At 34.1% G+C, this 25,163-nt stretch overlaps 1 protein-coding gene across 1 annotated transcript in view; it reads right to left on the bottom strand.

Annotated features, from left to right (window-relative positions):
• The window catches only part of LOC129220393 (SEC14-like protein 2), a 56,282-nt gene that overhangs the window by 9,363 nt on the left and 21,756 nt on the right, over window positions 1-25,163 (bottom strand). The window contains exons 4-9 of the mRNA XM_054854807.1: window positions 20,884-20,946; window positions 20,706-20,799; window positions 20,534-20,628; window positions 5,389-5,467; window positions 5,224-5,304; window positions 5,014-5,100 (exon numbers count right to left, since the gene is read on the bottom strand). Coding sequence (XP_054710782.1) covers window positions 5,014-5,100; window positions 5,224-5,304; window positions 5,389-5,467; window positions 20,534-20,628; window positions 20,706-20,799; window positions 20,884-20,946 — 499 coding nt within the window. The remainder of the gene's footprint in view (window positions 1-5,013; window positions 5,101-5,223; window positions 5,305-5,388; window positions 5,468-20,533; window positions 20,629-20,705; window positions 20,800-20,883; window positions 20,947-25,163) is intronic.

Genomic DNA, 25,163 nt, shown 5'->3' with positions numbered 1-25,163 from the left:
TATGTTATGAATGTTAAACAAGATAGATGCATTTTAAAGTTTTACAAGTGTAAATACTTGAAATAGTTTAGCGTAAAAAAGTATTGAAAAAAATTGTAACAACTAACCCCGGTCTCCCCTACTCTGTTATTGATTGCCCTTAGCCTCGCTGATCGGTCACATATTCCTGTTTCACCAACGACCTCTCTAGTGGAAACCCAAGGATTTCATTGAACTTGTTTTTCATTGGCATGATGATTAACAGAAGTGTTCGCTGTTCGTTTTTGTGCATTTCTTGGATGTTGACTATCACTTCCATGCTTCTTGAAACGGCGCATTGCATCAAACACTGTTTGCCGAGGTACATCAAGAAAACAAACTGTCGCTCTCTTTGATTAAATAGCTTTAAAATAGCATATCTTTTCTTGACATTGTAAGAATTCTCAAAAACAAAACAAACTAGAATACTGATTACAAATTAATTTCTAATTGAAGTGAGGAACAAAAAGAAAAACACTCATTAAAAATAAATTAGCTAACTTCCATTCGATGATGCAAACTTTGTCCCAGTTTTTTTGCTGCACTTTGTATATAATATGTTATAAGCAGTAAGGTACTGCCTTTAAGCCAAAGCTAAGGTAGAACGACATGCAAAGTACCGACAGTCTGGTTAGGACATCCATAGACTGCAGTTTCGTCCTTTTTATGAGTTCAACAGTCTGGAATAGTTCATAACCGAGCTGGAGGCAGATGTTTCTCAATATAGTCTAACATCTCCCGCCAGTTTGTTTATAGACAATTCCAGACTAAAGAGTTCAGACAAATTCCCTTCTTGTCATAACTGGGCAATCGGTATTTTGCATTTATAGTAGTGTTATTCAAAAAAGGGGAATAAGAAAGATGATTTCAAAGATGTGACAGCACTAGAGCTGAGAATATATTTCCATACTTCCAGATTGCTTATATTTTCTTCATTTTACTGTAAATTTTATTGTTTTAATAAGATTGGTTTTGGAAATTTTTAATCGTACAAAAATCCTTGCTCTACAGAACACTCTCTTGACAAAACGAAGTTTCATCAATGTTTTATACTAACACAAAACATATAAAAACTGTTACATTTTAACTGCCTTTTTAAAATTTTGGTTCAATTAAAAATAAACTCATATTTTCTAGTTGAATGTTTTGCATACATTTTACTTTCTTTTTTTTTTCATTTTGTTGCAAAGTGAATATTTAATTTCAAAATATTTTTTTTTTTTACAAATGAAAATTCATAAATAGAATTAAAACTTGGTTGATTCATTTATATACAGTCAACTCTCAAGTACTTAAAACCCCAAGGAACTGGTTAAAATATTCAAGCTATTGGTACTCCAAGTTATGGGAAGCTCCCACAACAGTCTCAAGGGTTTGAGATCCAATGAAAACTTCAAGATAAACGAATATTCAAATTATAAAGCTTTGAGTTATCAAGATTTGACTGTCCCTACTTACAAAAACTTGGGACTGGGAGATGAAGTTATTGAGGTAAAAATCTTTTTAGTAACGGCATTCATTTAAAATCAAAATAAAGGAACAATATATTTACACGGAATATAACAGAAGACTTCAATCAAAAATAAGCCATTAACTAAAAGTATTTACAATGCAAATAATAAAAAACTGCAAACAAAACACAAAGCAAAATTTCCTTACCTCATTATAAAACGTATTTGTAACGCTATTCATGTAAAAATGGGAGTCAATTAAAATTTATTCTTCATAAAAATGAAAGGAAATGAAGATAAAAGCTAAAAAATAAACAACATTGATTCAAATGAAAATAAAATCATAAACATAAATGCTTTTTTGTATCAGGAAATAATAGGTATATAAGCTCAAAAATAATCTTAAGTGCTGTCTAACCAAAGAAAAAGGGTACTAAAAGAAAAAAGAAAATTTTTGCTACAAGTTGCAATAATCAATTAAATAGCTATGTGAAAAAGCATTACTATAAAAATGTATATATACAGGTATGTTTTAATTATAAACTGATGTTTTTATTTTGTGGTAACAAAATATTACTGCTTAAAATCTCAAAATTAGGAAAAAGTCTTACAAAGACTGATTTATTATTTTTTAATCGGAAACATGAAGCAAAGTTCTGGATATTAAGGCAAGCAGCTTATGAACGATACAATTTCAAACAAGCAAAGTATGCATATTTTTGAAAACAAAAGAATAAAAAAGCATTTTTAATACTTCACTCATTGAAAACAATTTTCAGCAAAAATACTTTGTTATAAAAGCCAAAAATAACAATTTTCAATCTCATTAAATTCATGAGCACAAAAAAAAAAAAAAAATAAATAAATAAATAAAAAAAAATAAATAAATAAATAAATAAAGACTTCATTGTGGAAAGGCAAGACAACCCCCTCCAAAAAGAAAACCCTTAAAAATTTTATTTGCAGTCTGCATAAGGATACACTTTCTAATTGGTGGGCACCCCTGTTACATGTAAAGGGGTAAGATAACTGTCCACAGGTAGAAGAAAATGATAATACATGAATACAGGAGAGGATATTTGAAAAGAATTAGAACAAAATTTGATAAAATTTCAGGACAACAAATATGAAGAGCTTTAAAACATTATTTTAAACATGTGTTTCATTTTTGTTAAAACTTCAATATGGACCTCCAGAAAAAAAAAAAAAAAAAGCTAATGCAGTTTTATTCTTAAGTGGAATTCAGCAGAAATTTTTAAGTTTGTTTTGACATAAAATATATGTGTATCACAAATAGCCCACCCCTCCTTTTCTTGTGTTTTAGTACAGAATTTTCTCTTTTTATAAGACAGGGGTGATTGTGTTCCGGTATTTTACCAGATTTCCGGTATTTTCATCTTCATTTCGGGTATCTTCATCTTCAAAAAGACCGGAACTCCTATATTTTTTGAAAAACCCACTTTTGTAAAATTTAGGTCGATGTTTAATGAAACGCCGAAAGTCCAAATTGAAGACGTTTGGTTTGGTATAAAGCGTAAGCTACCGTCATGTTTTGCAATCTCTATGGTAATTATTGAAGAACAGCTGGGGTGAGAGATGGAATAAAGGCTAGATAAGAAGAGGAAGGAGGGATACTTGATATTTTCTACCCTTAATATTTTCTTTTCAAGATGTCTAATAGCGTTTCTCTGTTGCATATCTTAATATGCAGATGATGCAACTAGGGGTGCCCATTCCCCCGACTGCGATGGCACCTTTCAATTTTACCAAGCCTCCCTTTTTCCTCAAGAATTGCTATCCACTAATAAAAAGACTTAAATTCTTAATTAATTTCTCCAAAAGTTTCTGTGGTATAATCTGCCTCATGATCGCCCCCCCCCCCCACCCCCCGACACAAACACAAGAAAATCCTTGCTGTAGCTATATTATTAGAATAAATTGCTAAAATATTTATTCACCAAGATGGCCTATGGCTTTTCTCTGTTGCAGATGCTTATGTAATAGGCTTTGCAGCCCCCTCCCCCCCCAAAAAAAAGGTTGAATTTAACGTCCTATATATATCGAAAATATCGATATTTGGAGAGCAATATATTGTGGTATTAAAATTCGGATATCGCCTAGCCCTACTGCACAGTGATCATAATACATGCTGCCCCTTTTGCCCTAAAAATATTTAATTCTGAAATCTTTATGCACTTTCAGTAAATGAATGTAATTAATGGTTAAGGATTCAGATACAGTTTAGGAAAATAAAACATTCTTTGAAAAATTTTAAGAAATGTAAAAAATTAAAAGAATTTAATTCCCTCCATGCACATGGACATATTAAGTCCAATTAAAACTTCGAGTTTTAGCCCCTACAAATAGTTATGTATATAAATAATGTGTGCATAGACGTAATGTGTATATATATGCCCATCAAAACACTTTTTCTTCTTGGAAAAAATGTTCAGGTATTTTTTCATGGAATCACAATCACCCCTGATAAGATCAAAAGAAAGAAGTCCTACATAAAGATATCTTGCCTTTTAAATACAAAACAGGTTAAAATATACAAATAAAATAAATGAAACAAGTTGTTTCAATAAATATTTAAAAATAAAAATATTTTTCAAGCAGGTGATCAAGCAAAACAATGCATTTTCTTTTTTGTTCTGGTTCATATATATGTATTCAATGGTTATGTAAACTATAAATATATATATTTAATTTGTAACTTTCAACTTTTTCACTCTAAAATATCTTCCTTTTCTTAAAATATATTATAATAATTACATAAATATATTCTTCTTTTCTGTGTGTGCCAACACTTTAAAATGTTTTTCAAGAATTGATGATTAAAACAAAATAAAATTTTAAACTTATTTTGTCCATTTTACTGTATGCATACAATAGAGCAACAGGTCTCAAACTACTTTTCTCCACACTGTACCATTTAGGCAGTTCCTTAATTAAGATTTCAATATTGTTTTCAGTAGTAAAAATAGCTTCTGGATAAATGGTTACTAACAGTTACAAAACTGGGCTTAAAAGTGTTAATTGGGCCCTGGGTAATCTAAAAATGAATTTTCAAGTTGGCCGTTAATTGTGTCGCACACTCAGATCATGATCAACAAAACTGCCAGAGTAACATCATACCACATGCAATTCTTGAAGAAGGATTCAATTCTATCATACATTATTTCCGTGTCCTTTAATCAGAATTGTGACATGTGGTTGATTTGTGAAGAAGCCTTAGCAGAAAACGTTCTATTCCATTTAAAAAGAACTTTCACTTTTTCTGCAGACATGTGGGACAACTCTGACCCCTGATGAATCACAACAGAAGTTTACATACTTTTTCAATAGCATAGGTCAAAAAGGTTAACAATCAAGAACGTGATTTCATATTTTAGAAAAAAAATAATAATTAATTAATAAATTAAAATTTAAATGCAGTTAAATTATTTTCTTCCTCTAAGAGGGTAATTTTCTCTTGATTATGTAATAAAAAAACAATTCCCAATCAAAGACAAAAAAAAAAAAAAAAAAGCCATTTACTCACCTTTAACATAAACATGAATTTTTTTAGCAGTTTCTTCACTAAGAAAAGGTTTTATCATAGCATAAGCCATTGGAAAAAATGCAGGTGCTGAAAAGCGAAGAACAAACTCATTAAACACACACACGCACACACACACATAATATACTACATTATAAATGATATTTGAAATGCATCCATAGTTTTTAAGAAGCAAAACAAACTATTACAAACCATTTATAACGTAAGCCTTCTTCAGTCTTTCAGGATAGTTATCTTCAAACAGCTTTACTAGTTGAGTCATCATGTCAACCGCTGGAAATATGTTACAGAATAAATTAAACATACAAGTTTAATTCGAGGAAATTTCCATCGATATTGAAAATACATAACAAATACCTGGCTTCCAAGCAACTTGTTTCATTGTGAAGTTATCCATATCAAATATTATGCTATGAGTTTCAACTTTTTTCCCAAGCTGAAAAAATATTTACACATTAAATTTACACTTTACAGTTTTAATCAAAAAACACTTTGTCAAATTTATTTCAGGGTTGGGTATCTTCTGGAATAAAACAATTTCTTTCAGGACAGCGGAACACCAGCGGATGAAACCAACAAAAAACAAAATACTGTATTTTCCTGTATATAATCTGCGGATTATCTGTTTAAAAAGTGCAAAGTTAATGTGGTGTGGATTATATGTGATTTTTTTTTTTTCAACAACAATGCGCGCATTGAACCTCAACATTTCCAAAAGGATTCACCAAGAGACGTAACTGCTGCCTTTATGTTGTTTATTTTACATAGCTTGAATGCTTTTCGCTACCTATAGTTTTTTTTATTTTTTTTACATAGCTTGAATCTTCTTTCACGATTCGATTCGGGCTATAATCAGTTTCAAGAAGAAATCATTATTCTTAAGATTAATTTTGATTACACCTTAAAAGTTATTTCTTCTTCACATTTTTAATTTAGTTGTAAAATTGTATGATAAATCGAAACTTCATTTTTTTACATTGTATTTTCCGCATATTATAAGAAGAACTTTTTTTCTTCAGGCCGATTTCAGGATCTGCAGATTATATGCCACCGCGGGACAATATGCAGGAAAATATGGTAGTTGTTAAAACTTCAAATGCAAAAATTTAGCAAAAATATATTCTAATAGTTGCATTTGCTATAAAATAGATAACATCATTAATTTTAGAAATTTTATTTTTGAGAAAATAAAATACTTTTAATAAGAAACTTTAGATTTGACAGGTATACTACAGTCAAATTTGTTACAACTTTAGGAAGAAACATTGTTACGATTAGAGGAAATTAATTATTTCAGGGAAATACCTTTCCATTTCTGCTAAGAAATATATCAAATTAGTTTAAATGTACATTATTATTAGTCATAGTTTACAACCAAAATCTTCTGTTTGGTGACTTATCCTAGACTCATCTTCAAGAGTTCACACATTATTTATTATCACTTCTCTATTTAATGAGTTTTCATACTTGAAAAATTATAATACTATTTGAAGACTGTTGATTAATGTTGTTTCCACGAGCTAAGAGGTTAATGTCATGGGAGCAAGAACTTCCGTCTCAGGACCGATTTCCGTCTTGGACAAAATTTACGAGACAGAAGTCGGGATGGTGCAGGGTTCATACACTTGCGGTTAAAAAAAAATTCCCCGACTTTTCCTGGTTGTTTTTTCGAAAATTCCAGGTTACTCCCTTCATTAAAAAATTAAGTTTAAAAAGCAATACTTTAAAAATAATTAAAATTGTTTAAAGTAGCAATGCGGAAGAACTGAAACTTTTCCCCTTAGATTAAAAAATAAAATAAAATCTTAGGTTTGAAAATATTGAAAAAAAAAATCTTAGATCTCTTTTTCTTTCCTTTCTCTCTCAAAATTTTAAGTTTTTTTCAAACACTTTGTTCAAAATGCTTTTAATTGGTTTACTACTTGTTGAAAGCAAACTACTTTCAACTTGTTTTAGCGGTTCTTTAATATCACGTGTCATGCGTAATATTAGCGTTTTGCTGTAGTCGCGCAGCAATTATAAACCGCTTTTGGTTTACAATTCTTCTTTTTATTTTCTTATTAGTATATAACACAAAAAAATATTGTGCAAAATACAAAGCTATTTTTCAGTATAAATATGATTTACTTGTTGCATCGATCGGCATACCATGCAATGCGGAACAACAAAAATCAATATCCGTCAAACATAGGCCAATGCCAATAATCATCCTTTTTTTTTTTCTTTTGCATATTAAAGGATGCTTTCATAAAAATTTTCTTCTCTAGAATATAAATTTTTAAAAATTCATAATTTATTGCAAATTTCATGTTACTTTCAATATTTTACATTGAGATAAACATCCAATTCTGTTTTTTAAAGTTTACGTCTACTTCCATCACGTAAACGACCAAATATGGCAACTAGTGAAAAATTTAAGATAATACCTAAGTAGATTTTTGAATTTGTAGCATAAAAGTAGTTATAAAAAATTAATAATCCTTAAAAAACTACAATTGAGACAAAATAGTCAGTTTTTAGCACATAAGTGTCTAAATCAATTAGAATAAAAAAAAACTGTTCTGAAGATAAAATTTTGCATTTTTCCAGAAAATAATTATGAAGTATCCGGGGAAAAAAGGCACATTGTGTGTTGTTTTCAATAGTTTGCATTGTAATAAACATCCAATGCTGTTTTCCAGAACTTAGGAACTTAAAAAGTCTTGTGTACTTCGATCTTGGGAATAACCAAATATGGCGACTACGCTCAAAAAATAAGAAACATTTTTTTGAATTTGTAGCAGGAAAACAACTTTAAAAAATAAATAAATCTTCATGAAACTACAATTCAATTGAAAAGGTTTTAGCACATTTGCGTCCAAGGCAAAAAGTAAGATTTAAGTTTTAAGAACAAAATGTTTCATTTCTCAAGAAAATTATTTAAAATAAGAGGGCGCCTGTGATGCAGGGAGTGTTATTGCTGCTAATTTGATAAGTGTTTTCTTACTATAATTTTTCATTATTACTGTCTAGTTTTAGGTTTTTTTACTTCACTTTATCATATAATTTAGTTTTATTGTGTTTTGGGGGCTCATTTTTGCTGTTATTGTATTCTTGAAGTGTTTTTGCATTTTTGGAGCTAAGCCTAACATGTGGTGATCTCCTGGTTTTGATCTTGTGTGCTTTATCGGGTGTAGAAACTCTGTTTATTTACTGCTGTTTTTAGTATTTATTCTGTGTTTTTTTTTTTTTTTTTTTGCATTTTTATCTTTCTGTTTTGCCTTTTGGAACATATTCACTGAGTAGAAATGGGTGTTATATGCATTATGAAAGAGGTAAAGAGTGGGAAGGGGGACAGGTGGATCTCTTGTGATTTATGTCATATGTTCTGCCTGTATAAGGGGGAAAATGAGTCTGTTTTTGAGGAGGATTATATTTGCACTAAATGTGCTGAACTCTCAGACTTAAGACTTAAGATGCTAGTTTTGGAAGCCCAGTTAGCATTAGGGTGTAGGCCAGTTGTAGAGGGTATAAATGTTCCAGAGATTCAGGGGGAAGTTTCAAATGAGGAGTTAGATTGGGAAACTAAGGGTGTAATTATGGGGGACTCTATGGTAAGGGAGTTGGGTAACGCAGTTGGGAGAGTAAAGCGTAAGGTGGCAAGGTGTTGTTTATCAGGGGTTTGGGTAAAAGACATTAATATGGTTGTTGAAAAGAAGGGAGTATTGAATAAGGAGGACATGGTTACTTTGTGGGTGGGAACAAATGATGTAGGCCACAGTAAACATGAAGAGTTTTCTAGGGAATGGGAATCCCTGTTGGATAAAGCAACCAGCTTTTTGACGAATGTCCTAGTGGTTGGTTTGCTTCCCAGGTATGGAGTGCATAGGAGCTGGCTAAATCAATGTGCGAGGTGTATGAACTTGCTACTGAAGTCAATTTGCGAAAAGCGCAGTATCAGGTTCATTGATGTATGGAGTCATTGTAAACGAGATTGGATTGCTAGGGATGGCCTGCATCTGAGCTCTACAGGGGTCAAAATGGTTAGTGGATTAATTTTAGGGGCTTCGGAGTCAAAAAACTAAGTTGGAATGGGGGTCATGGTTCAAGCATCAGGTATCGAGAGAATGAATTTTTTTCGGGTATTGCTAGAACTGGAAATAAAGTGTGAACAAGAGTAGTAATGTTAACAATTGTAATTTAGGAAATTTCAGGGTGTTAAATAAAAGCAACTTAGACATGCTTAAAGTTTTCTATACCAATGCTCGCAGTATTAGGAACAAGATGGATGAATTGAAAAGCATAGTTATGGATGAGAAGTTGGATGTTATTGGAATTACAGAGACATGGGCTACCGAATCTGATGCAGAGTTATTACATATTGCTGGGTAAAATTTGTTCAGATAGGATAGAGTAGGTAAAAGAGGTGGTGGGGTTTTATTTTATGTTAGAGACAATTTTATTTGCAATGAATTGGTCATAAATGATAAGCCTACTGATATTGATATGGTTTGGCTGGAGTTGATGAGCAGTAAGGGCAAAAAGCTACGCTTTAGAAACATTTATAGGCCAGGGACAAGATGAACAGATGTACCGTATTATTAGTGACATGTCCAGTAAGGGATCCGTTATCATAATGGGGGATTTCAATTTTCCGGGTATTGATTGGAATAATTTTTATCCTGGTAATAGCAAAGAAGAGGAATTTTTAAAAGTAATTGGTGACTGTTTCTTAGATCAAGTTGTAACTCAGGGAACTCGAGAGGAGGCGATTTTGGATCTAGTTTTTTGTGACATAGGTAGTTTTGTTCAGGGGTTGTGTGTAGGGGAGCATATTGGAAATAGTGATCATAACAGCATTAGGTTCCGGGTTAAATTTGAAGTGTGCAAAGATGATAATTTTAGGTTTGTGCCCAATTTCAGAAACACTGATTTTGTTGCACTTAGGCAGAGCTTGAAAGAGGTTTTTTCGTCAGGATTGGAAAATAGCGACGTAGATCAGCAGTGGACGGAATTTAAGGTTAAACTTGCTAAAACGGTTGGGGACTATGTTCCATTTAGGAGAAAAGGTGTTAGTGCCAAAATTTGGCCCATGTGGTTCTCCAGGGAGACTAAAGAAGCTCTTAATTATAAGCAAGCCACTTTTCGTCAGTTTAAAGAAACTGGTCAGAGTGCGGAGAGGCTCCAGTATGGTAAGGCAAGGCGAAATTTTAAGTATTTGGTACGGATTCAGAAAAGGGAATTGGAGCAAAGGCTGGCAGATGATATTGATGGGAACCCTAAGAGGTTTTTTGCTTACGCTAATTCTGGGAAAGCTCGAAACAGTCAAATTGGGCCTTTGGTTGATGAGTATGGAAATTTAATCCAAAACGATAGGGATATTGCAAATGTTCTAAATAACATTTTTTCCAGTGTGTTTAACGATAACTGTATCTCAATAGTTGACACTAACAAGACACAAGCTATTATACAGCGTGAGGATTTTGTATTTTCCAGGGAGGAGGTTTTATTTCATTTGAAAAAGATTAAAGCAACTAAAGCTCCGGGAGCAGATAATATTTATCCAAAAATTTTAGTTGAATGTGCAGAGGAATTAGTGGATGTTATTTTGAATATTTTCAATGCTTCTTATAACTCGGGGATGATGCCAGAGGACTGGAAGCTGGCTAACATAACGCCACTCTTCAAGAAGGGGTCTAAAGGTATTGCTGGGAATTATAGACCTGCAAGTTTGACTTCGGTGATTTGTAAGATTTTCGAAACTTTGATCAAAATTAAGATCATGAAGTTCTTAGAGACTAATAGTCTGTTGACTAGTTTGCAGTATGGTTTCAGGAAAGGTAAATCCTGTACTACTAATTTATTGCATTTCTACGACAAGGTTACCTCAGCTTTAGATAACAAAAAATGTGTGGATGTTGCTTATATTGATTTTCAAAAAGCTTTTGACAAGGTACCGCATGTTGCTCTTCTCACCAAGTTAGCTGAAATAGGAATAGGAGGAAAAACTTTACTTTGGGTTAGAAATTGGCTTACTGGTAGGAAGCAAAGAGTAGTTGTGAGAGGAAATCATTCTAATTGGAGTGATGTTTTAAGTGGGGTTCCTCAGGGATCAGTTTTAGGGCCTCTTTTGTTCATTATATTTATGAATGACATCAATGAAAATATTTCTGGAAGCATCAATTGTTTTGCTGACGATGTAAATGTTATGGGGATTGTCGAAAATGAAGAACAAGTAAAACAGCTGAAAGATGGATTTAGATCATATTACTAAGTGGGCAGATAAATGGGGTATGGCAGTTAATGTAGGGAAATGTCAAGTGCTACACTTAGGTCATGGAAATAAGCGTATGAGACATTGTTTACAGGGTTCAGTCATAAATCAGGCAGAAAATGTTATGGATCTGGGTATCTTTATAAATCAGGATTTCATATTTAGTCAACAGTGCAGTATTGCTAGTAACAAAGCCAACAAAATGCTTGGGTTTATCAATAGATCTATTTCAAACAAATCTAAGAAAGTTCTTCTGCCTTTATATAGGAGTTTAGTAAGACCTCATTTGGAGTATGCTGTTCAGTTTTGGTCGCCTTATCTGAAGAAAGATATTTTTGTATTGGAAAGGGTTCAAAGAAGGGTAACTAAATTAGTAAGGAGACTCTCAGATTTAGATTATGATACCAGACTTAATAGGCTTAACATGTATAGCCTGGAGCAAAGGAGAGTCAGAGGGGACATGATTCAGTCATTTAAATTTATCAAAATGAAAGATGTAAATGGATTAAATTTTTGCGGGGAAAGCAGGACAAGGGGTCATTGTTTTAAGCTATTTAAATCTCAGGCTAACTTGGAAATCAGGAAAAACTACTACTTTAGCAGGGTCGTGGGCACTTGGAATAGCTTACCAGAAGAGGCGGTAATGAGCAAGGGAGTGGATAGCTTTAAGAGGGCCATTGATCTTCATTGGGACTAATTAATTGACTAGGACCAGCCTAGCAGGGCCCAGAGCCTGTTGCTGGTCGTTAGTGTTCCTGCCAGGCCGTTTTCGAAGGGCGCAGCGCCCTGCCCTTTTCCATATCAGCAGAATGCGCCCTGCCCTTTTTTTAGATCGCGAAATGCGCCCCGCCCTTTTCAAAAATAGGAAATTGCAACTCTGTGTTTTTAAAAAGATGCCTCAACCATCGTTTCGACCTGCCGCAATATCGGCAATTTTATTTGTCCAGCGATCGTCTGCAAAAACGCCCATGTGTTATCCTTGTTCCCAGAATTTCACCCTGAAAACAGCCCCATGAACAAAAGGGGAAGCAAATACCTAGGCATAGAGGGGATGAGATTCTCAGAATTCAAACAGGCTTATCAGTAGGAAACAAAAGGCATGTTCTTCCTTCTACTGAGGGTGGGTATTTGAAAGCTTGTGGGAAGGAGTAGGGTCTTCTGGGAAGGGAGAGATCTATGTTTCATTCCTTCCCATCCTTGATCTTCTGAGAATCAACAATGGGAGAGGGAATAGGACATTTTCCTAACATTTCAGCCCTTTGCGTCCGTTTTTCGTTTGCACGTGGATATTAGGCTTAGCTAATTTTAGCCTATTGCTAGTGATTGTGTAGCAATTTTTTCACATCTGTTTCTGGAAAAATAACTTTCTGATTGTTTCCTAAGAAGAACATAGCACAAAGCTTACTGGGCTAAAATGCAAGGGTATTTTTCACCCCCATCCCCCCTATGAAACCGTTTGAAATGGAAACATATCGCATTGACAGGGCGTTCATTCAATTCTTTCCCTTTTGCTAAGTATTTTTATTATCTTTGTATATGTGTGTGTGTGATTCATATAACAGATTATTTAAAACACTTATTGACATAATAAAAAGCATACTTTTGACATACTTGTGCTTTTTTCTAACTAAAATGATCTTGCACTGTTTCTTTTTCTTTTATAAATATTATACAATTGATTTTTTAAAAAAAAATCACAAAATTAAAATGCAGATACAGTCGACGCTCGATATAACGACCATCTCTGTTCCAGAGAAAAAGGTCTTTATAACGAGTGGTCGTTATAAGAGGTATAAATTTAAAAAACGTACACCGTCATCATGCATGCCCAAGTAAATGCCCAAATATTTTTTATCATAGGAATTTTTAGAAAAGTCGTGTGCAAAATATTATGACAGAATATTAAACAAGTTTTAAAGTAGAAAATATAGGGAGGAAAATGTTACACACTTTCAAATCTGCTACTACTACTACAACAATTTCTGAAGATAAAACCAGAAACAGAGGTCTGCCTTTTTAGCAGACGTGATGTTTGCAAAACATTATTTTCTGTTTCAGATATAGGTGATAAATTGTGTTTCTCTTGCTTTCCAAAGAAACATTTAAAAGTCCCTCGAGAACCCCAAATCTTTAAAACCACTAAATTCAAACACCAAACTACCAATACATCTGTCAACTCCCTTTTCTAAGGAATCTGGAAATTTCTCGATTTTTCCTCCCATTATTTTTTCTGTGCTAGCTGTGGTGAATGGTAATCCCCCCCTCCACCCCTCTTAAAGTTGGATTTGACATTGAAAACTTCAGGCAGATGTCCGTAAACAATAATGTCATTCCAAGCTACAAATTTGTTTTAATGGAAAGAACACAAGAAATAGCGTCCGCTGATTCGGTCGCTGTATTGGATTAGACGATACAGAACGGTCGTTATAACGAAAGCAAATTAACATAGAGTTTATAGGAACAAAGTTGGGACTTTAACCACTGGTCGTTATAATGGGACGGTCTTTATAATGTGTGGTCGCTATAATGAGCGTCGACTGTATATTAAATTTTCACAGAAATTGTCTGAGATAAAAATCTTAGCATGGCCCAAGCTGCTTATGCATTGCATTTAGGAGTGCATACATGTGTCAACACATTTGTGTTATGAATTTGAACAACTCCAAGACTAGGAAATAAAGCTCAGATAGTCTGTTAAGTTTTGCAACTTGCTACCACTGCATTTTTGAAGCACTGCACACAAAATTTTAAGTTAATTGTTCTATTTGAAGTGTAATATTTTTTAAAAAGGAGAATTTACACTCATCACAATTTTGATGTCTACTAAAATACTTAATGGCACAATGCACATTACTGGGCAGTTTCTTTGGTAGGAAGGGGAGATCAGTACCGTATTTTCGGTAATAAGTGCCGCACCCGGTGTAAGCGCCGCACCTTCCATAAGCTCGCACTCGGCATTAAACGACTTAAAAGCGCAATCAGTAGTAAAGAAAGCTGGATTAAATGTAAATAAAAAATATTTATTTTATTTCTCGTTAGTATTTTTAATTAACGATAGTGAAATATTTTTAAAAATCCCCATTTTGTACTTTTTGCCTTCGGCATTCCTCGTTTGTCTATCACTTTCATGGTTAATTTATCTGATTTCCGACGGCAAACGCATCTCTCGTCAATGCCAAACTCTCTAGCAGCAAAATGATTTACAATTGCTTCTGCCTTTACTACCTTAAATTTAAAGGCTGCAGTATAACTTTTGAATTGGTTAGGAGCAATTTCAAAGCAACTCTGAAAAAATTCCGTAAAAAAAGATAAGCCAAGAACGTACGAACGACAGCAAAGGATGCAACACGATGATGTGAGTGAATAATAAAATTAGAGCTAGGAGACAAGTTTCCCATTAGGTTGCTTGACCAAGCAACCCATTTTTGTGAGGGAGGTGGTAAATTCCCTTTATAAATTGGAAATCCATCCCTCTCTCTTACTAGTACTTTTGCTCCCTCCTCTCCCAGACCCCTTCTCTCCGACGCGATAAGGCTTGCTTGCCCACGTGTATCAGCGTTTCTCTCCCGAGTGAAATGCGTACAATCACTGACTCACCTTCCCTCCCCCCTCTTTGCTTTACTTGTCGCCCAAGGTCGAAGGATTTCCTGTCCCTTCGCTCCGACATGATAAGGCTTGCTCGCGCACGTGGATCAGCATTTCTCTCCTCAGTGAAACACATGTAATCGTTGACTCACCTTCCCTCCCCCCTCATTGCTTTGCTTGTTGCCCAAGGTCGAAGGAATTCCTTCGCTCCGACGTGATAAGGCTTGCTCACGCACGTGGATCAGCATTTCTCTCCTCAGTGAAACACGTGTGATCGCTGACTCACCTTCCCTCCCCCCTCTTTGCTTTACTTGTCGCCCAAGGGCGAAGGATTTCGCGAAAGGAAAGCAAACGATGTGGTGCCATCTGTTAGCAGCATTTTCAACTTTTTTTTAAAACTTGAAAAAAAAAAATCACTGTATCCGCCGCACCCGTTATATGCGCCGCACCGCTAATTTTTTTACTTTTTTTCTTGTAAGTGTCGCGGCGCTTATTCCCGAAAATACGGTAATTAAATACTGTTCTTCTTAAATTAAAATTCAAAGGGTTTTGAAATGCCTAGATTTTTTTTTTTTTTTTTACACTTATAGGTAATTAAAATTATGGCCTGAAAAGTGTTGAAAAACACCCAAAGCCAAGTTTCAGCGTTAGCTAAATGTCCTATGGAGTGTGGAAAATGTGCTTAGCTTAGTTGGCATGTGTGTGTGTGAGGGGGAGAGCTAACCTTATTCTGAAGACAAGAGCGTTTTCTGATGAAATCATATTTAATACTAAAGTTAGTGGTGACAGCGATCGAGGGGGGGGGGGGGGTCATGGTGCAGACTATACTTTAAATTTTTGCAAGGCTATTAAGTGTTATTTCTCTTTTTTTTGGGGGGGGGGGGCGCTCAGTACTTTTTGAGTGGTGCATCATTGGTCTTGGGTGGGGGGACACCGCATTGAAATAGTGCCCTTTTTTAAAAAAGTGCCCTTTCAAAGGCCAGCACCCTGTTCTTTTTTTTCTAGAGTGAACACTACTGGTCGTCACATTTGTATTTGTATAATAATAATAATAATAATAAAAAAATGCAGTACATTTTGCGTTATTTTCAACAGTTTGCAATTAAAGAAAAAGTCCAATTCTGCTTTGATTTTGGAAACTTAGGCATTTACGGATCGTGTCTAATTCCATCCTGTGGATGATCAAAAAATGGCGACTGTGTTTCACACATAGCTGAAAAGACCTTCCGATCAACCCTCCCATCTTCAGGATGCTGCTTCCGAAGCAGTAAATTATCATCTTCCCTGTTGAGTGTGTGCATAATTCCTGTTCACCCAAGAAATTTTGTTTCTTAGGAACTATTGAGGGTCAAAAATGGCAGCTGCGGAAGTTTTTTTGGGTCGCCACTTTTTTTATTGCTAACATCATTTTGCCTCACAATTTTTAATATTTGTTTTAGGAAACATCGATGAAAATGAAAATTAGATCTCATAGAACAAAATTCCCTGGGAAAAAAATTGGAAAAAAAAAATTTGGGGGGCAAATTTGGAAAATTCCCCAACTTTTCCCTGACATTTTTACCTGTCTCATATTCCCTGACAATTCCAGGTTTTCTCGGAGCATACGAACTCTGTTTCAGTTTTTACTTAAAAAAGAAAAATTGAGCGTTTAAAAAGTATGCTTTAATTACTGGACCATTCCATAACCACGAATTTACATCGACATTCTCTCGATTTTCTGTCATGGGCTTATTTTGTTTTCAACGTGCTTTTGGAGGAGTGACTTTTAGACTCACGCCATTTGACTTTTTTTAGGTATAGCTCTGTCTAAATTCCAATGTCATTGAATCTAACACTCGCTAGAAAGAATATGGGGGGAGGGGGGGAGAGAGAGAGAGAGAGAAAGGAAACGAGAAAAATAATGGCAGCTGGAGTTTGCGAAAACGCTGCTCTTGCAAAGATTAACCCACAGTCCGCAAATTAACCGACGATAGTGAGGTCTTAAAACGTTTACATCTTGTAAACGTGTACAATCTAAGAGGGACGAGGGGGGGGGGGCAACTCAAGGGCTCCAGTATAAAATATCGAAATACTGAATTGAAAGTTATTTTTGAGGATAGGAATGGATCGATATTTCTCCTCTGCAAACTTTTACAAATTTAAAAGTCCAAGAGTTTTAGGCTGTCTTTAATGATGTAAAAGTGGGGAGGAGGAGGTTTTAAAAAATATCGAAAACTGGAATCTTAAGAACACTAATTTAGGCAATCTTTGGTGAATTTATGATTGATGGTTTTGGTGCTCAAACATGAAAATGTTTTGTAGCTGATGTATTAAAAACTATTTGAGGCTATACTTAAATGACTTAAGTGAAAGGGAATTTGGAACCCTCTTCCGAAAAGTGTTTGTAATTGAAGTCTTAAAACTTTTAGGCTGTCTTTGGCAAGGTCAAGAGGGAGGGAGGGGGCTCTCTTTAGGCGAAATTCAAAAACTGGATTCTTAAAAGGGCAATTTTAGACCGTCTTGGGGTTTGGGGTTTCCCTTCCTCTAAAAATATTCGAAGCTGAAGTATTCAGAGCTCAGCTTTAAATAATCTTTGGAGGACATAAGAAGAGGGAATTCGAAGGATTTCTCCCAATAAATTTTAGAATTTAAATTCTTAAATCTTCAGTGATGAGAAGGGGGAACCCCAAATTTGAGTCAAATTTAGTGAACTTATAGAAAGGAGTTCAGAGGGGGGGGGGGGCTCCCTCCGCGAAAATTTCTCCGTGCTGAAATATTGAAATGCTATTTTGGCTATTTTTGAGCAAGTTAAGAGTTAGAGAATTAAGGGGACTTTCTCGAAACATTTTTGAAATTGAAGTCTTAAAACTTTGGATTGTATTTGGCGATGTGTGGAAGAGAGTTACTCTCTCAATAGAAAAATAAATCTTAAACACAAACTTACACTGTGTTCAGTAAACACAATGAGAGGGGGGAAGCGGGGTATTCCGCACCCCAGCACGAAATATTTCCGTTTCTGAAATTTTGAGAGCTTTGTTTTGGGCTATCTTTGGATGACTTAAGAGGGAAGGGTGTAGGATGATTCTTTCAAAAAGTTTCCAAAATTAAAGTATTAAAACTTTTAGGTGGTCATAAGTCATGTTTATAGGTAAGGGGGTACTATTCCTAGAAAAAAAATTTAGAAACTGAAGCCTTAAAAATTGAAATTTAGGACATTTGTGGTGAATTCAGAAAAAGGGGTTCGGGAGTTATCTTTCGAAAATTTTTTGATGCTGAAATATTTAAAGCGCTACTTTAGGTTATATTTGAATGCCTTAAGAGGAATGTGATTTGTCCACCCTGGCTGGGGTTAGGATTCAGTTCCTCTATTTTTTTTTTTTTAGTTAATGAATATTGGAAAATGTACCTTGTTTAAAAAATATATCTACTTCACTGAAGCTATTCTTTTATTGCTAATTTCACCACCTGCTATCTTATAAAAGAATTATTTTTCAAATGAAGACTGAATGGTGCCACTTCATTATCATTAGTTGGCCATACCCTTCCCCCACCTTTCCTATTTTTCTGGTTTGTTGGCGCTACCTTGGATAGACTTTCCGATTAGAACTGATTTATGTTGCAAAAGTGAAAATCTTATGTCCTAAGCGATTTTATTGCTGCAATTAAATGTTTACGATTGGCAAAAAAACTAATGGTGGGGAGCTGCGAACGCTTTTACCCCTAACATTATCCAACATTATCTAAAATTGCGTTTTTGGAACTTCAATTTCGAAATATTGCCGAAGGTGTGTTCCTGAACTCCACCCCTTCGATAGTGCATTCAAAAAGTGTATAAATGTTAAGAAAGATGGAGTACAATTTCGTTTTTAAAGCTTCAATTTCGGAGGGAGCCCAGAGCCTCCCCCCCCCCCCCTTTCTGTAATATTTTTGAAGGTCGCCCAATATTGTGATTTTGGGACTGTCAGTTTGAAAATTGATGTAAGAGTCCCTGAACCCCTTTTTTCCCTGTACTTTACCAAAATGGCCTAGCATAGCATTTTTTGGACTCCAATTAAACAAAAATTCTGGGGTAGAGTCCCCAGACCTCCCGTTATTGCCAGTTTATAGGAATTACGATATCAAAATGCTTTAATATTACAACTTAATAAAGGCTTAAAATTCAAATCAAACACCAAGTCCAAAACTGGCATTGTTCAAAATCTACAACATTAATACACATCAATTTTTCCTTAAACCCGTATGCGGGCAGGGGGGGGGGGGATGAAAATATTTTCCATCTTGAACACATCACCAAACTTGTACTCATGGTTAATGTTAAATTGTGCTCGGGCACTGCTGACAATGTTTGTCAACTGCAGGAAGTTATTCTTGTATAGGTCCACTTGTGTGCCGAAGGGTGAACTGCAGTGCTCCCGAAGGGGTTACTGCAGTGAAGCAAAGTAAATATTGCAGGGCAAGCAAAAATGTGGAACTTGGTCAGCTCGGTGGACTATAAGTTGTTAACCTGCTGTTTTTAAGAGGAATAATAAAAAAAAAAAAATTACTTCAAAAAACAGAAACTGAAAAAAAAAAAGTAAATTGTGCATTGGAAACATTTTAAGATTAATCTTTTATTTAATTAATTTTGTTATAATTAGCAGTTTCAATACTTTCAGCTAAATTGTTTTGAAAAATGGGAGAAAATTATAACTAAGCGGAGAACTGGAAAACAGGCTTAAAAAGCGAGAAGCTCCAGTGAAAAATCGTTGATTCTGCAGGTATGACTTTATCATAAGTTCACAAAAGTGTGCTGCTTGAATTAAAGTTGATTGTAACATTAAATAGCTTATCAATTTATAAAGTGACATTAATTTTCATAGGTCTACTTAAGGCTTATTTCCAAGATACATTTACTTTATAGCACAAAATTAAAATTTATGTATGGTAAATTCTCAACAAGTAAAAGTTCCTTCCAGTTCGTCCACTTGGAAGAAATCTATTTCTTTCTGCGGTTTTTTACCTTTTTTTTTTTTGGTTCAGAAGAAACTTGCCATGCCTGATTGATTTATAGAGTAAACACCTGATTATCGGCGGTAGATTTATACACGGGTCTTTTCACAATTTTTTTAAAAACTTATGATTATGTTATTGTTTCTTTTAGATTTTATAGAATTTTTATATTCAATATTAGTAGATGCAATGTAGCAATGTTTTTAGTTATAGTTTAAATGTATGTGCGAGTGTTATTTTGTTTTTGGTATTGTATACCCTAAATATCAATTTTTACCTTTTATTTGAATTACCTGCAGTTTTTGCTTATCCACGGTTGCCGTGCCACCCTATTCCGCCGATAATCGGGAATTTACTGTAGTTACAATCTTTTGTGCATAAAAAGTAAAACCTCTTTTTGAAGCTTATTAACAATAATTAATTACTCACTATTCTAAATATATTAATGTTCTGAAATGATTGTACATTATTACTCCCATTATTAAGTTAAAAATATATATTTCAGTTATTTTCCTTAAATTTTGAGACACTGATGTGAAAAAGAATTTGTGAGGGGTGGGGGGAATATCAATTCACTTTTGAATCAAAATAACTGATTTATAACAAATAACTGAATAATGCCATTTTAAAGCAATATCAATTGAAGCATGACTGAACAAATATTAAAATGTTAAGTTCCTTCAACAAAATACTTACTTCTTCTGATTGATCTCTCATATCTTGTTCACTTATTTCCATTAACTTCATGACATATTTTATAAATTCCGATTTCTTCACAGAATAGAACATACCTAACGGAATACAAATATATTATAATATCTGGAAATATACATACATTACACATTTAACAATTTCAGAATGAAATTACCTTTGATGTCCATATGACCAAAAGGAATAATCCATACTGGACATCCCTCTTTATCGTGTCCAACTAAGCCCCCAGGAAAATATTTTGTTAAGACCTAAAAAGTTATTACAGTAAAAAAATTAATTTTTAAAAATGAAAGAAAAATGAGATAAGAAAAAGAAATACTACATGAATGTACCTCATGCGGTTCATAATCATCAATCAGAGATTCAGCACCAATTTGTTTCCGCCATTGCAGGCTCTACCAAATTAAACAAACATTTTTTTAAATCATGAATAAGAAACAAATAATATTTAAGTCAATAAAAATGTATGCATACTGCAACTTTCTTTTGAATTTACAATTGCAGAACACAATAGAAAGTAAAACATCTTTGGTCTTTCAAAATTCTGAAGAAAAAATTTAGAAAAATGTATTGAAAAGTCCAATTTTGCAATCACTGTAGCTGCTGCTTAGAGTGACTGTGTATAGTGTAAATAATTGCTTAATCCTCCATGAACTGCTCTCACGATTTGAGCGGGGAATCAGTTTTGACTATAGGTCACATGAAATAAGGGAAGGGGGGGAGGTATTCTCCCCCCCCCTATTTCAATACTGATCCGGTTATTTCCCCATGTAAGTTACAAAAAACACCATTTGAAGCTTATTTTTGCTGCTAGATGGCACTGGAGGGCTCAGGAATTTTTGTTCTTATGCTTGAGTTTATATTTATTTTTCTGCGTAGTTGTAAGTTAACCTTTCATAGACTTGCTTTACTGCTCTTGTCATTCATGCGATTAGCATTTCCGAACAATATGAACTTCCAGCGTATCATGTGGAAATAAGAAATAACATACAGTAGACCCTCGTTTCACGCGGGGGTTACGTTCCACGGAAATGCCGAGTAAATCAAAATCACATAAATTGAGATCCAAATACTAGTGTTAAAATAGGGGTTTGGTTCCGTAGATAACAAAATACTTCATTCTAGTGATGACTAATTGTATAATAAGTTTAATGCATACTTATATTGACTTTTATGTACTATTTGCATAAAGAAAACATAAATTCATTTCGTGTCCTGTTTATAAAGAGGAGCTGGCTATGATAGTCTTTTGGCAGTCTTTAAGAATTTTTCTCGGTCACTCTTGGCAGAGCATTAACGCATGAATCATCACCTGCGTCATTTCCATGATAGAATCTTCCTTCACTAACAAATAAGAAAGGTCATTTTATTGTCTAGGAATGGCCTAAAATTTTCAATGTGAACGTTTTTGGTTGTGCATCACCGGCGTCGGTATCCTCATTGGTTTTATCCTCCTTTGTCACTCCTAAAAGCTCTTCTTCCAGTAAGTTCTGAACTGTGTGAGTTTAATAACTTTATTTCTGGAAAGAGTTCTGGAACCAATCACATAAAATGTCTCCAGTGTCCAAGCTCGATTTTTAGAGCGCCAAAATGCAGTTGATTATGCATAATCTGCAATCTTTAAGAGTTTGGATTTTGAAAGAGGGGAGAATTTTATCTGTTTGCATTGCCGCATCCGTGTAAAACCAAAACTCATCTGCGAGAAACGAGGGTCTACTGTATACATATTTTTTCACATTTATGTGTATATTGTATAAAAGTAAACTGACATTTTTCTCTCAATTTTTCTGTTCTATTACAAAATTTTAGTATTATTTTTCGAGATAAACAGTTAAAAATTATATTTATCTGAAAACAAAAATATTGCATGATTTTTTTAACTTATAAAACCTGCCCACTGAAATAGTGGGCGCCCTATTATATATTTTTTGTAAACGTAAAAGCTACTAAAATTTTTGTATTATTTTAAAAGAACTGATAAAGATGTAAATTAATGTATACAGTGGACTCTCTCTATCTGAACACTCCCTAATGTGAACACCCCAATATTCTGAACACATTTTGATGGTCCCGATGAAACTCCACAGATTTAACATAGGCTGAACTCTCTGAACACCCCAGTATTATGAACGCTAGTTTTAATCCTGGTTCAATTATTACCTCTCTATATACTGAACATGTTCACAATCGTACTCGGGAATTCCTATGAATCAAATTTGAAAGCCTGAAATACATTCACAATTTTATCAGTGATCAAAGGGCATTCACTGATTAAGGGGAAGAAAAAAAATCCTTTTCATGCATATTACTGCATCACAAAAATCATTTTCATCTGAGCAGTATGAGAGAGATCCTAATGTTTCTGCAACTGAACAATATTTTAAGACTATGACCTTCATATCAAGTAGTATTCAAGACCTTTAAAGCACGATTACCTTCAAGCAATATTCGGCCGAGAATCAGGCGGAAACTTTTTCGATTAAAAAATTGGACGACAGGATGGATACTTTGCTTGGAATACACAATGCAAAAATAGATTTGAATTTTTTTTTTCAGGTATTGTATTGAAAGTTATATAAAAAATTTTATTGTTAAATGTTATGTAAAACTTTTTAAATTTAATAGAAATGTAAGGGTTTAGGTTCTACTCAGTTGAACTAGACATAAAACTAGCCATCAATGTAAAATTCAGCACCTCTATCTCAGTAACTGGTATAGCTCACTAGGCAAAGTACTGAACATAGTCTTTTAATGCAATATACAAATACAAATGTGACGACCAGCAACAGGCTCCGAGTCAGTTAATAAATCCCAAAAATGAAGATAGCGGCCCTCTTAAAGGTATCTACCTCTTGCTCATTACCACCTCTTCCGGTAATCCTGTTCCAAGTGCCCACGACCCTACTAATTGTGCTAGAGTACCTATACATGCATTACCAAGTATCCCTCTATAATAGAGACGTACCGAGTACCACTTTGGCCGAGTAGTCGAGTACAGAGTACTCGGCCTTTCACTACTCGGCCGAGTTAACAAGTACCAATTATGTTTTAAGAAGAACCACTGACACACACGTGATCAATTTTGAACTTATTGGAATAGTAGTATAGACCTCTTTGTCCATATAAAAGTTTTTAAAACTAAACTCCTGCTGAAATTTAATTTCGCATTATTTAAAAAATTTTGTTTATGTCAAAAATTTTACAAAAAAATTCTTTTTAAAATTAAAACTAAATTAATAAAAGATATGATTAATCAAGTTGGAATTAAGACAACTATACCAATCTATTTTAGTTCTAGTCCGCCAAACATAAATAATTTTTAAAATCAAATAAAGCAAATGTGCAGGAACACTGCACACACGTGTTTCTGCGTTACAAGAAACGTCTTTATCAGTGCATAAATGTGAGCTAAAGAATGTTAAGACATTCGACAAAAAAATCCGACTTTTGTCGGATGCCTTTAAATCTACAAGCTCACATTTTGTGCATTGAAAAAGGAATTCCCTGTAACGCCAAAACATATGTCTGCAGCGTTCCTGTACTATGCTTTTAATGTTGTTTTATTTCCCTTTTTTTTAAGCAAAGGAATTTTTATATTTCTTATAACTAATTTTTGTTTGTAGCAAAAATCTATTTTTAATGTAAAAATTCCATATTTTTTATACTTACCTTTTTCCACAGTTTTTAATAAATAAGTTTTATTAACTTTGGGGACATTAAAATAAAGATTTATTCCATTAAAGCATTAAAAACTTCATTATTCTCAAAATTTAAAATCGACTTGTAAATGATTGCAGAATATTAAATATGCTTGCGCTTTTTTATAAATTTTAATATTTGTCTTGGACAATATTCAATTTTTTGCAACTACTCGGTATTGGCCGAGTATCTGATCGAAATTTGGCCGAGTACCAAGTACTCGGCAAATTGGCCGAGTATGCCGAGTACCGAGTAGTTACCGAGTACTCGGTACGCCTCTACTCTATAATGAACACCCACATAATCTGAACAGTTTTGTTTGGTCCCATGAGTGTTCCGATATGAGAGAGTCCACTGCATTAAAAAAATATTAAAGAATCAACCAGTATTTCATGACTGGAAAGTATAAAAACCAACTCCTCCTTAATACTAAATGTCTATACCTTTGCTTGAGAAAGTTATCCTCCGCCGGAACCGTATCAACACTACCTGGCAGCAATACATGGATGACGATGGATCCAACCAATTCAAATCAAATTGTTAATTGTTTAATTACAAAATTTAAATTTAGAAGTTAACCAATTGTTTTTGCAATTAATTTCTAATATTTTTGACTTTCGATAGATGGCAGTAGCGAGAGTACCAAACTGGGATCATTTTGCTCTATGTTAAAAGCCAGAAAGCGATAGGCATTTAGTATTTGGGAAGTGTTGACACATTCTGGAACATATAGACAGTACGAGAACTTTAGAATGCCATCTTGTGGTGATTTAGGAAATTAGTCAATGGAATGAGGTAAAATATTTTGATTTTGTGCGGACAATACCTCATTGGACATATGTAAGCGGTTAAGTTACTTGTTTTACCTCTTTCAACAGTCATTGGTCAGAGAAGGGGTGCCTCCCACAGTTTA

This window comes from Uloborus diversus, chromosome 4 (genome assembly GCF_026930045.1).
Source record: "Uloborus diversus isolate 005 chromosome 4, Udiv.v.3.1, whole genome shotgun sequence".
NCBI lineage: Eukaryota > Metazoa > Arthropoda > Arachnida > Araneae > Uloboridae > Uloborus > Uloborus diversus.
Note: the sequence above shows the minus strand (reverse complement) of the source record. Positions and strands in the feature narration are given on the sequence as shown.